This window comes from Rhamphochromis longiceps, linkage group LG8 (assembly GCF_057381845.1).
Source record: "Rhamphochromis longiceps isolate RC_006_pf linkage group LG8, R_longiceps_female_GT1.1, whole genome shotgun sequence".
NCBI classification, from domain to species: domain Eukaryota; kingdom Metazoa; phylum Chordata; class Actinopteri; order Cichliformes; family Cichlidae; genus Rhamphochromis; species Rhamphochromis longiceps.
The window spans coordinates 4558854-4571462 of record NC_140564.1 but is presented as its reverse complement, the minus strand read 5'-3'; the positions used below and the strand labels follow the sequence as shown (position 1 = coordinate 4571462).

Genomic DNA, 12609 nt, shown 5'->3' with positions numbered 1-12609 from the left:
ATGCATCAAGACGTGAGTGTGTGTGGTTCATTTAGGGGACATCTTTACATTTTAGAGTGAAAAAACAGCTTGACTTACATGCTTTCCAAATTCACACCGCATTAATTTAAGTATTCAACAAGTTAATTGATCTACACAGCACGGCCATTCTGTTATGGGGCTGCCCATCACACACTAGCTACTTTTGGCTGCCCCTTTATTATCAATATAACATGGCTTGATGTGACTGTGGTCTGGCCCTATTTACCTAAACCTGAATTAAATTATTCACAAGTCACTACAACAGGTATACTTGACCGATGCAAAGTGCGCTGAGAACTTGACATTAAGGAGGACTGAATGCAAGTCCAACCGGGCTTACAGGATACCAGTAAAGGCAAAGAGTCAGAAGTGGACAGGATGTTCAAGGACGGTGCCGAGCAGCAAAGGAACAAGAGTTTTGGCTGATTGGTATTTCCTGTGTGGACATAAAGCCTATCTATCACTCCCTGAGGGATGGGGAGGATTGTGTGCCGTGGTGAAATTATCCGATCATGTCTTCTTCATGGACAGAGTTGAACATCACGCTAGCAACCGACAGAAGCGTGAGGTGAATTTAGCCTCACCTGACTCGTTTGGAGTGACAGTAGACACTGGAGTGCCGCGAGAATTCCGCATTTGGAGTGGAGGAGCTAAGTTCTTCCAAAGTTTGATCCCAAACATCGGAGTTGCAGAGGTGCGGGATCATGTGGAGATCAACCGATATGCCCTACTGCGACACATTAATCTCACTAAGACTCTGGGAACAGCCTTAGCGGAGGAGCAACAGGCCATCAGAACGATGGTACTGCAGAACAGGCTGACCCTAGACTTGATAACAGCATCACAAGGAGGTGTGTGTAAGCTGATTGGAGAGACATGTTGTACGTTTATTCCGGATGGATATACGACTGGAGGAGACATCTATGAGGCACTGCAAAACTTGACTGCTCTGCAGAAATATGTGGCAGACCACACATCAGGAGGAGACGCGTCACAAGGCTGGATAGCCTGGTTGACATCTGGACCATGGTGGAATATGTTCTTAAAGTTTTTGACTCCCATTCTTACATTATTGGCGTTGCTTTGCTTGTTTACAGGTTGCATTTTGCCATGTGTAAGATCGATGGTGAATAAAATGATTGCTAACACCTTTACCAATTACATACTGTTGCAGCAGAGTGACATGGATACTAGAATAACTGTAATTGGTCGTTTAGTGTGGGTAAGACTACACATGCTTTATGTAAAGCATTATTTTTGCCTGCTTCATTTATTCTTAGCCACAGCACTGGCCATAATTTTCCTAAATCACTCTCGACATAGTCAGGTCACTCTTGGTCCTAGATTGTTGATTACCTGACAGGACAACCACAATAAATGCATCTTCAACACAAGGTGTCTGACAAGGTGATCAGCAAAACAGTGGCATCACAAGAGACGGTCCTCTCCCCTTTCTCTTCACCCTCTACATCACAAACTTCAGCCACTGCAAGACCTGCCATCATCATTTTCTGATGACTCTGCGGTGGTTGGATGCATCACTGAGGGTGATGAGTGCCAGGCTGTGGTGGACCCCTTTGTCATGTAGTGTGAGCAAAATCCTCTGCAGTTTAAAGTGAAAAAGACCAAATAATTGATTTTGTACTTTAGGAAGACCAGGAAACCCGTGACCCCTGTTTTAATCAAAGGGGTCAATGCAGACATAGTGGAGCACTGTAAATATAAGTACACACTGAAGATAAACTGGACTGGGTAAAAAAACACTACTGCACTCGAGAGTGCCCAGGTAATTTTCTGAGGTGGTTGACGATTTTCTATGAGTTTGTTGTGGCCAGTGCCATCCTCTTTGCTGTTGCATGCTGGGGCAGCAGGTTGCAGTTTGCAGATGCCAACTGGCTCAATAAAGTGGTCCACAAAGCCGATAATGTTGTGGGACAGTCTGAAACAAGGACAATGCTCTCAGTTTTGACAGCCCTATTAATTGCACTAACATTTGACATTTTCAAGGAGATTTGCAGAGCTAAGGACAGAACCACAAAAAGAAGTACAACCGAAGACAATATAAAGAAAAAGAAATGTCCTTTCAACATTAAAACACTGGGAGTAGAACCAGGAAGGGTGACTGTTTTATATCATCCCTCTAAAAGGATAGGAAGATAAAAACACTGAATCACCATAAAGTGGAAACTACTCACAAAAGTGCTGATGCTGCTCCTAATCATAGAGAAGGTTGGTTTTCCTGGGATACCAAACTTCCTCCATGCATCTTGAAATGATGTCAGCATCTTAGAATAAGGCCCTCCATCAGTGTTGGCAAAAATCAATTGTGATGATACACCAGGCTATCTGTGGTGGTGGTACACAAAGCGGTGAAACCATATGTATTCGTCGTTCATTAGCGGAACAAGTGCATGGCCAAATGTTTCTTTGGTCTTGTGCTCTTTTACCTGTAAAAGAATCAGCAACTAAATTACATTGCACACAGTCATTGATGTCGCTGGTAAGAAAAAACCTTTAATCAGGGAGAAAAAATAATTTCTTAATGATTTTACTCTGATTATCCGCCGGCCATCACCATCCGCTTCAGCAGTGCCAACTTCGTCAACTGTCATATTTGATATGACGCCTCTTCTGTGCCCAGTTGTGCAGATGACAAATCCAGCCAGAAGACCATAGAACCAGTCTAGGTTCTCAGTTGTGGGATGTTTCTCAAGCTCGACTATTGAGTAACATAGAGGTTGCACGATAAGACACAAGGGATAGGGGAGCATATCCCTTATATTGCTATATACTCCCCCTAATATAATCCTATATAAACCTCACAAATGCTACTGTTTGTATATGTATTATATATTTGAACAAAAATCAAAAGTCCAACAAGTGATTATAAATGAGCAGTCTGTTCTAATTGAAAGCAAAAAGTTCTGTCATATATTTCTGTAAATCTGAGATTCTGAACTATATATATACATACAGATTACAGCTGGTAAGTAAATATTATATAATTTCTCATTAACAGAGATATTATTGGGGTTATTAGAGTTGTCCTTATGGATAAATGAACTAAACACTTACCAAGTGCTTCAGGGATGTGTGTGGTGGTCTTCTTGAGAAAATCAGTGATGTGGACAGGATCTACAAGCATTTCTAAAAGACACAGAATGTTTTTATGTTCCTGCAGCTCCAGTCATGCTCATTCATGCTGCACGCAATGATGTAAATATAAAACAAGTTGTAGTTTAGACCTAATTTTTTTCAAAAAATTATTTTGTAAGGAAGAAGAACTGGCGATCAGAGCTCACAGTATATGAAAATGAATTGGATTGCCATTTTGAACTTAAATCTTACTTTCCCAATCCAGAATACTAACCCTTTCAATTTATTTATCCTACTTCCTAAATTTTCGAAGTTTACTAAGCTTAGTACTGAATATAACACATTCATGTGAAAAAAGGAAATATCAATATCCTAAATTTTGATAGTCTCATTTCCTTTACCATTTTAGTCTTTGTGTTTTTTGACTGTATAGTTCATTTTATCATTAGGTATCTTTAATTTGATTACTAGTTTGCTTATTGTTTAGATAGACATATTTTAGGTTTTTTCTTTCTGCGTTTGTATGTTTAGTTATGTTTTCCCACTGGTTAGTTGCTGGTCATGTCTCCTGTTTTTGGTGACATTTTTCTTTTGTTTAGTATAACTTTTACCCCTCACTTTCAACCTACCACAGATGTAGACAATTTTGTTGTCTACATCTGTGGTAGGTTCTCTCAGCTATCTTTACTTCCTTCTTACTTTGGAATAAGTAGCTTTGGTGTGCCACTGTTTCCTTGTGGTGACAAACTGTTTTGCTGCCTGCCTGTTTGTGTTACTCTGCATTTCCTAGTTTCTATTTTGTACAATGTATACCTTTCCAGTGTACAAAATATATACTTAAATACAATTTATACCTTACATTATAACATTTTGAGTCCTCCTTCCTCACTACATCACAGTAATGACATCATGACATTTATAAATAATGTATTTATTACACATGCTAAGTAACGACAGTGATGAATAAGTAGTAAAGTTGGATCTTACGTGATTTTTTGATTTGGATGTCTTGCCTGTGGGTTTGTAACTCCCTTCTGCTCTTCTTCATCTCCGACTGAAGTGCAAATAAAGTCCCCTTTAAAGCCTTACGGGAGGCTCTGACCTCTGGCAGTTGTGCATCAATCAGAAATTGCAAGAACGCCCTCACACTTCCAATCCAGATCCTTTTGGTTGTTACAGCATATTTATTCAGATACGTTGTCCATCTAAAAAGGCCCACAAACAAACACAAATCAGTAATCACTTTAGTATTATTGAGATTACTGGACTAATATATCACAGAAATTTGTAAAAATGTACTCAGTCAGTCTTTCTCTGTTGTCCATAAATGCAAACGTCATTGCAGGAACTTGATTGTGAGACATGAAATATGCCCAGGCACGGACATATTGGACCCGTTGTTTGGCATTTTCAACGTCCTTTTTACCTGTCCCACAAATGTGCTGAAACCAAGCATTCAGGTCTTTCTCTGTTTAAAATAAAGTGTAGTAACAACATAGCAATTAGAAGTGTCATGACAAACTGATGAGGTACAGAAAACATTCTTCTAATTCAATTGGTTGACAATGATATTTGGAAGATATTGCTAATTAGTAGTATCTGTTTAATTAGCGGGATGTGAGTTCCAAAATAGAACAACCAGATATACAAATTCAGATTACACTACACAAGAAACAATATTATTGCCAAAGAATTCATACCAAATTTAGGAAGCCGGGCTGTTGGGTCACGTTTACTTCTTTCAAATTTCTGGCGCTTTGGGGGGCTGAGAGGTTTGAAGCCAAGTTTATCCTTAGTGGATTTCAAACTTTTCAGATTCCTTTTCAGGAGTTGAAGTAACAAATCCTGTTCTTTGCACTTTTTGCAAGTCTGATGTTGGACTTGAGCATCATCTAATTGATTGAGAGGGGAATGGACTGAGCTGTCTTCTCTAATCTCCACACAATCTTCACTGGTATCACTGCTATCACTTCGCTCCTCTTGATCACTGCTTTCAGTCAGCTGCTCTATGTCCAGTGAGGTCACCATTGGAGGCTGTGGATTTGAACGTCTGAGAGCTTTGAGGGCTTTCAGATTAGCCAATCGTTTCGCTGTCCTTATTACTTTCTTCTGATCTGATTTCTGAAAGGGTATAAACAATAGAACAGCAATGTTTGAGAAAGTTAGTGAAACATGTCACATAAGAATGCATTCTAATTTAACAACAAAATGTAAGCTATACAAAACACTAACCTCAATCTCACAGTGGACATTTTCCAAGTGCTTATCCAGTCTTATACGGTTTTTAGCTTTACATACTGGACAGTCCAGCCTGCCCCTGTAACTGCATATCACATCCAGTTTGACAAATGTAACTACAACTTTAAATTGTTGCAATGTTTTGTCATATACTGTATGACAGTGACTTACACTGTAGAGCAGTAATTTAGCAGTAAATGTAATTCTTCTTTGTTTACAACATGGTGGGTTTTTTTTAAATGCTGCCCAACTGCAACATATGGAACCAAGCATATTGGGCATTCTGTCATCTGACGTGGCATTTTTCCTGTAGAGAAGAATACACACCAGAACAGGTGAATTATTTGTTGAATTATTTGTCTTGTTGGTATATGTATGATTTGTATACATTTTACGTCAGATAAAAACTTTGGTTGTAAGATTCAGATAATCATTTATTAAAAGCTAGCTGACAGCTGGTAACTGTGCAGGGGCGGGTCTAGCAAACCTTTGCCAGGGGGTCAGGTAGGGCATTAACAGGGAAAGGAGGGCACAAAGAAATTTAGATTCAGATTCAGAAGACTCTTTATCCCCGAGGGGCAATTTAGAGACTGACTTTGCCAACCGTACATACAATACACAAACATCACATTGGGGAGACAGGTGTAAAAAGTGGAATATTATTTTATGCCATGTTATGCCCTTAGTTAAAGATTGTGAATTATTAGGTAGTTTTAGTTTGCCTTATGAATTAGAAGAAGCTGATAACTATTGCATTAGTTAAACTGATTTGCATTACATTAGACTGCTGATTTATTGTGGATGAATGATATTGTTTTATGATGCATTATACTGCTGAGTTATGGGAAATACTGTTCGCAGAAAAGACATTGCCTTATTTGTCTGATTTCAGTGAAATCAGAAACAGTGAGACTTTCTTCGGTTGGACCCGTTATGGTTAAATTTGTCGAAATTTGTTAGGTGCTGAATCTGTCAGGCCTTTCAGTGGTTGTAAATATAAGACGTCTTTGTAATATAAAATAATAGAGTTTTGCCTGAGCTTTGTGTGAGACTCTGTGTGACGTGCAGCTGCAGCGCTGCAAGCTATTTTTAGACTGTGTGTGAACATGCAAATGAGCTGGGAGGAGTACAGAGGACTTTTGTTGCTGTTTAGCGTGTTATTGAGTTTTATAATTTTGATTTGCAAACAATGATACATGCCTGTAATTAAAACGCTGATTTTACTGATTATAATATTATAAATAAGGTTTTGAATGACTACGCTGAATGTTTGATGTTCGGCTGGGTTTTGATATAGAAGAGACAAATCGTATATGATTAAGACCGGCACCTCAGTCGGCAGATTAAGATTGTGATGAAAATGATATTAAATAAATCTCTCAGTGTGTTGATACAGGTGGCTACGGGCCTGGACCAACTGCCCCCACAAGCACAGCGGCCGAAGCAAATTATAGTTATGGAAACCAAATTCAGCAAGAATCAGCAGCTGTGGAAAAGACAGCAGCTAGCAGAGAGTTAAAGGAGAAATTAAGAGGAGTTTTTAACATATAACATTGGGCCCAACAAACTTGTGGAGGTTGGGAAGGCGTCCGGAGCATCACAACAAAAGGTGAAACAAAAACACACACAAGCAGAGAAATGTGAGAGAAAGGCTCCTTTTAAGGTAACGCCTAGTTTGAGAAAAGTTGTCTTGCTTTGGGTTGTTTTTTATAAGAACAGAAGAATGACAGAGACTAAAGGGGGAGGCTGCAGCGTCACATGAGTGTGAACTGCAGACTTAACCCTTTGGTTGCTAATTTTGAGTTATTGATGTTTGCATTAAGAAAATTGTGTTATAGTAGCTGTGTTTCGATTAATGTATCATTATAAAATTGTTGGGAATGTTAAATGCTAAAGTGAAGAAAAGGTCCGTTTTCGCCCATGACTGAACATGTTATTGTTAACCATAGCAGGCCATTGTAAAAATTCAATTAATGGTTATAAAAAAACAATAAAATAAAAAATCCTCCACTGAGGTCTATGAATAACAGGGGAATGATAGACTTGCCAAACTCAAAAGAGAGATATATAATGATAAACACTGGCCCCCGCCTTTTGGGTGCTTTTTGAAATAGTCAGCAATTTAAAACTAAGAGAGAACCGATAGGGGTGGTGCTGCACAAGAACAAGAGTAAAATAAAGTAAAATATTGTGTTTAGCTTTGAGAAGTTTAAATTAAAATGTAACATTACACTCAGAGGATCAATATGAAGGTCAATATATCTTAAGTTTGTATGAAGTACATGACTGGTGACTGTTCTGTCTTGAGCTTTTGTTTTTACAGCACCCACTTGGCCACACCAACAGTTTCTCGCCACCGAAAAAGGGTACTTGCAAAGAATAGAGAATGGGGAGGAATATCATCAAAACTGGGAAAGGTAAGCCCCAAAGGGGGTGATAATGCCATGACTTTCACTTATGGTCAAATTCTCAAAAGTTGACCCCAAACTTGAAAATTCTTCAAACATTTAGAGACAGAGTACATAAACATAATGTCGTAAACCACATAAGCATGGAGTATTTGACTCAATAAGATAGTGAAATAACACGCAGTAAAATGTTGATCATGTTGATTATGTTTATTCCAGTGTGCAGAGCAGGGTTATTATTATTAAAGAAAATAAATGTTATTTAAATGAAATAACGAAAACTAGAGGTGGAACAACGTTTGCTTTAACGGAAATAAAATCAAAACAAAAAGGAAAACTACCTAAAACTGTAATGAATGTTCACAAAATTAGCCAAAGTCAATTGGATTTATTGTAAAATGTGTTTAGTTTCATTGATGTGTGCGCGCCCTACAATAGCTAAGTTAAGGCGCTACGGTAGTCGAGTCGTCTGTGCGGCTGCTCCGTCCACGCGCAGAATCATGTCAGGAAAGTCGGGAGAAAGCGCCAGAGTCCAATTGAGGATCATTTTAATATGACTGTTCTTTAGACATAACAAGAGTCTTGTAGTGGAGAGAGACATAATGTCCTCCTGAGACCCAGAGAAAAAGATAAAACAGGGAGAAAAATATTTTCGTTTTTTCTTCTTTTTTTTTCTTTTTTCTTTTAAATAAATCAAGTGTTATTAAAATAACAATCTCATAAGATGAAGATCAGGGACCAACCCAGAAGTCACTGACACTTCACTAGCTGTAAACTATTGGTTCAGGAATAAGTGATGGCACTGAACTTTCTGTTTCACAAAAGTCAATTTATTTAGGATATCTGAGGAAGTACTGATTTTATTTGGAGACACAAAGGAACATTTGGCATTTCCCTCTTCACACATCTGTTTCATTGTTACACCCAACCATTCTATAATTGAAATGCCTTGGACTGCTAAACAGTTCAGGCAAGTGGAGTGAAACGTTTGGTTACACTTTCGTCTGATTGGAACCTCCTTTTCTTGAGTTTTGGAGAGAACTCTTCATTACTGATATCATTCAGGTCATACCCATATGTTTGTCCCAGGTTTCTCAGTTAAGAGGACCCTGAACTCGAGATACAGTGAATCCTTTTCGTATATTGAGATCACTGATAACTTTCAGCAACGACGTGATCTTGTAGAAACAATTAGGGGCCATGGATTCATCTATAATTGCGACTCTTATTTTTACTTTAGTGGAAAACATTTCTGCATTTCACCCAGATTTTATTTTTAACTTAAAAATTAAAATTTCCGGATTCTCCTACATATCGGTTTTGAACCAGATACGATGATAGATATCAGGTGGCCCTGTGTTTTTCTCTAATACACCTGCCACTGCATCTCGATAATCTTTGTGTAGTTCCTACTGGGGTCTCACTCTCTCCTATTTGGCTCACATGACTCTCATTCCTTGAAAAAACTATGCTTGAATCTCGCTCAGTTATTCTGTTAAGAATTCTCCCTGCCTTTGTCAAAGAGTTCTCTACTAGAAAAAAAAAAAAGTGAAATAAATAAATATAAGTACCAGGTCCCAATGTACATTAGAGCACACATTAATAAATTAGTCATGTTTTCTCTGAAACTAAATAAGCCTAATCCTAAAGATAACCTAAGATCATTTACTAGATGTTTAGTTTTGAAAATTAAGTAAAATCTGAGTTTAAATAAAAATATCTTAAATGTAAATATCATGCTTACCTTTTTCTTCCAAAAATGTGCTTGTGGGGATGCCAGCCATTTTGAATAGGAAGAACAGTTGGCAAGGCCGTACCCCCACATATGGGATAAAAATTTTAACATCAGGACTTAGATGAGTGGTAAGTAGAGTATGAGAGCTACAAGCAAAACTAAATGTGTACTACAGTGTGCAAAAAATGAAATACTGGGTCATCAGGGGTTATGAGGGACATTTATAAAACAAAAGTCCCACAAACCTTGAAGTGCATTTGAAAAGCTCACACAAGAAGGTTAACCTAGTTTACCTAGAAGACCTCATCAGGGGGAGCACACTCCCCCTCCTTGAAGAGCTCACCCACTCAACCCGCATCCCCAGAAAACAGCTAACCCCAGATAAGGCAGCGTGATGCATCCCGAGACAACAGGACTGGGACATCTAAATAACTGTGTGAGTCAATCGCCTTCAAAAGTTTATCAATTTACTTGAACCAAAATTAGGAACACCCGGTGCTGCAAGAGTTAATAGTCTTAATACCCAAAGATAAGCAGAAGAGCATGACTGATAGGATGGAGCTAGGATTTGGCGACACTTAATTTTTGCAAAACACAACTAAAACTATAACTGGCACTGATTAAAACTGAAATCTAAACTAAGGATTTTCAGAAAATAAAAACTAGACTAAACTAGCAAAGAATTGGTAAAAACTAATTGCAACTGGTATAAACATCAGGACTGATGATTATTGAAAATCTGGAGGTAAAACTAAATGAAAATAAAAACTAATGACAATGGCGAAACGTTTAAAACCCTGGTGCAGAGATTGACAAATCTGACCAGGAAATGTTATAAAATGGATTGTCAGAACAGTCAGCGTTAAAGTTACTTTTGACAGTCCATACTAGGATGGCATTGGACATTATCAGGGCGGAAAAGGGTTAGTGTGACCAAGGTGTGGTTTGGCTTGTTGTATGTATATTTCGAGATCATGTGGCTCTGGATGGACCAGTTACCAGGGCATGGAAGGAGGACAGACTAATTTAAGAGGAGAAGGAATTTCCTGGGATTGAAGATCCTCTGGGTGAGTGGTTGATTAAGAGCATGTATAAAATAAAAGCTATCTGTTGTTATTAATTGGTAATAGATTGATGATTGGCCACATCTACAGCTGTATTGACTTGTGGTGGATGTAGTCTGCTTCATGTTTAAGTAATCTAATTAACAGATTGAAAATAGACCCATTAAAGGAAGAGTAGGCAGCGCCACCCTCTCAGATGTCAGTCATGAAGGAGCTCAGTGATTAATTAGGTGAGCTGCATTCATGGCTGAATCAAAACAGAGTTTCCCCCTGCTGTGGTCAGTGAGGAAGAAACCAGGGGAAAATCAAATTTAAGAGGACCATCTATAAACATTTATGTGTCAAGTTAAACGGGACAAAAGGGGGTGTTTTACTGTTATTTTCACATCGGCATTATTATTGTATCAGAATCAAGTACTAAGCATTGCATTGATCATCATTTATTGAAGTTTTTGACATTATACTAACATTTGTGTTTCAGTGATTGTTATAACCTCAGGTTGATCTTTTATTCACAGGTGTTAGGGTAATCAGATAATCTTTCTTCGCAGGTGTAACCATGATTATTTTTATACATATTGCAGTTTGTTGCTCATTATAGAGTTGTGCTCAAGCTAATAAGGGTTAAAAGCTACAGTCAGCGCGATGTTTGGCTGATCTATGGATTTGAGTGACTTGAAGCAAAGAAGGCCGCACGCGCTTACACACCACTGATATCATCTTATTGTTTGTGATTTTTATTCAATTATGTCTTTTGCTAAGTTTAAGTAGTGGTAGTTGATTGAATGACATTTATAAAAATATTAAATACCTGAGTCAGAACATTACACGCAGATCAACTTAACAATCTGGGAAACCTTGTAGCTGCCTAACCTTTTCTTTAAATGTTCTAGCTCCGTTGATTTGACACATTGGAATGTGTCAAAAACTTGATTTGTGTCTTTAATAATTTAGGTATGGTAAAGCTTAAGCTAATAGTGGCCCGAGAAGTTTCTGGACTCCTTTTAGAGAATCAGTGAGAAGCATAAATCATTATTTCCATGTTTAAGCATCGATCATTGAAATGAACTGAAGAGCGTTTAGAAGATTCGTTAATTTGTTTGCCTTTTGTTAAAAAGAGTGGTTTCAATAATTTTCAGACAAACCTTGCAAATGTGCTTATAATGAGTTGGCACTCGGCCTTTTGAAGGTCAGAAGCTTCGTTCGGCGTGATTGTCCGGACTGATAAAGTGTAGGAAATGCCTTGAGTGCAGAGGGCTAAATGCAAACACGCTTACACACACATAGGATATGATTAGAATAAGTCCCTGGAACATTCTGACTGTTTTAAACCAATTCTGAATCACTAGAAGGTCAGTAGATAACAACATTAGATTATTAGAGCTAGGCAGAGAGGTGTTTTGGTTTTCTGTCTCTTGCAGAGAAAGGAACAGACACCAGACGAGGTTACAGATATGCGAGGATCCTTCGCAGCGGAAACAGATACGGTGACTGCCGAGACACCACCTGGGTCCAAAGGTCATGGCGTTTGGGCTCCAGCTAGTCACCACAAAAGGATGGATCCCATAAACACAGCAATAACCATGAAGGGGTTGGCGGAAATTCGGGAACACCAGACCAACGAGGTTCGAGAGGCTCTTGGGCAAAAAGGGGGACACGTTCCTGTTCCTTTTTCTGGAGGATACACAGATCGTTGTTTGAAATCGGGGCAGAATAATCCCCTGATCTGTGCCACGACTGAAGGGTTGTCTAACCCCTGAGGTTGAAGAAAGAAGAGCAGAGGATCACCCAACTGGAAGACACTGGTAGCTGCAGCAATAAAATAAAGGTTAAAAGTCCCTTGGACAGAGGTTCTAGTCTGAGTACGTCTGAAGGGTATAAGGTAGCACCAAATAAAGTTGTGGGAGAACTGGGGAGTGTCATCTGTACCTGCTATTGTTGTAGTGATAGTTTGTCTTGCACCTGAACTGCGCAAACACAGAGGTCATCTCACATATGGTTCGCCCATCAGAGGGACAAAGGACCTCAGGAGTGAGAAGAGATGATC

At 38.7% G+C, this 12609-nt stretch overlaps 1 protein-coding gene across 1 annotated transcript; it reads left to right on the top strand.

Moving 5' to 3' along the window:
• LOC146662934 (syncytin-2-like) lies at positions 1-1609 on the top strand. Its single transcript, XM_085417337.1, has 3 exons — positions 1-12; positions 287-1243; positions 1505-1609. The coding sequence occupies exons 1-3, from the start codon at positions 1-3 to the stop codon at positions 1607-1609; spliced, it is 1074 nt and encodes a 357-aa protein (XP_085273463.1).
• The last annotated feature ends 11000 nt before the right edge of the window (positions 1610-12609 follow it).

What these genes read in the sequence shown, in the direction of transcription:
- LOC146662934 (XM_085417337.1), top strand. An exon ending in TAATTGGTCGTTTAGTGTGG is followed by an intron (nt 1,244 to 1,504) that starts GTAAGACTACAC and finishes CACAAACTTCAG; the next exon opens with CCACTGCAAGACCTGCCATC.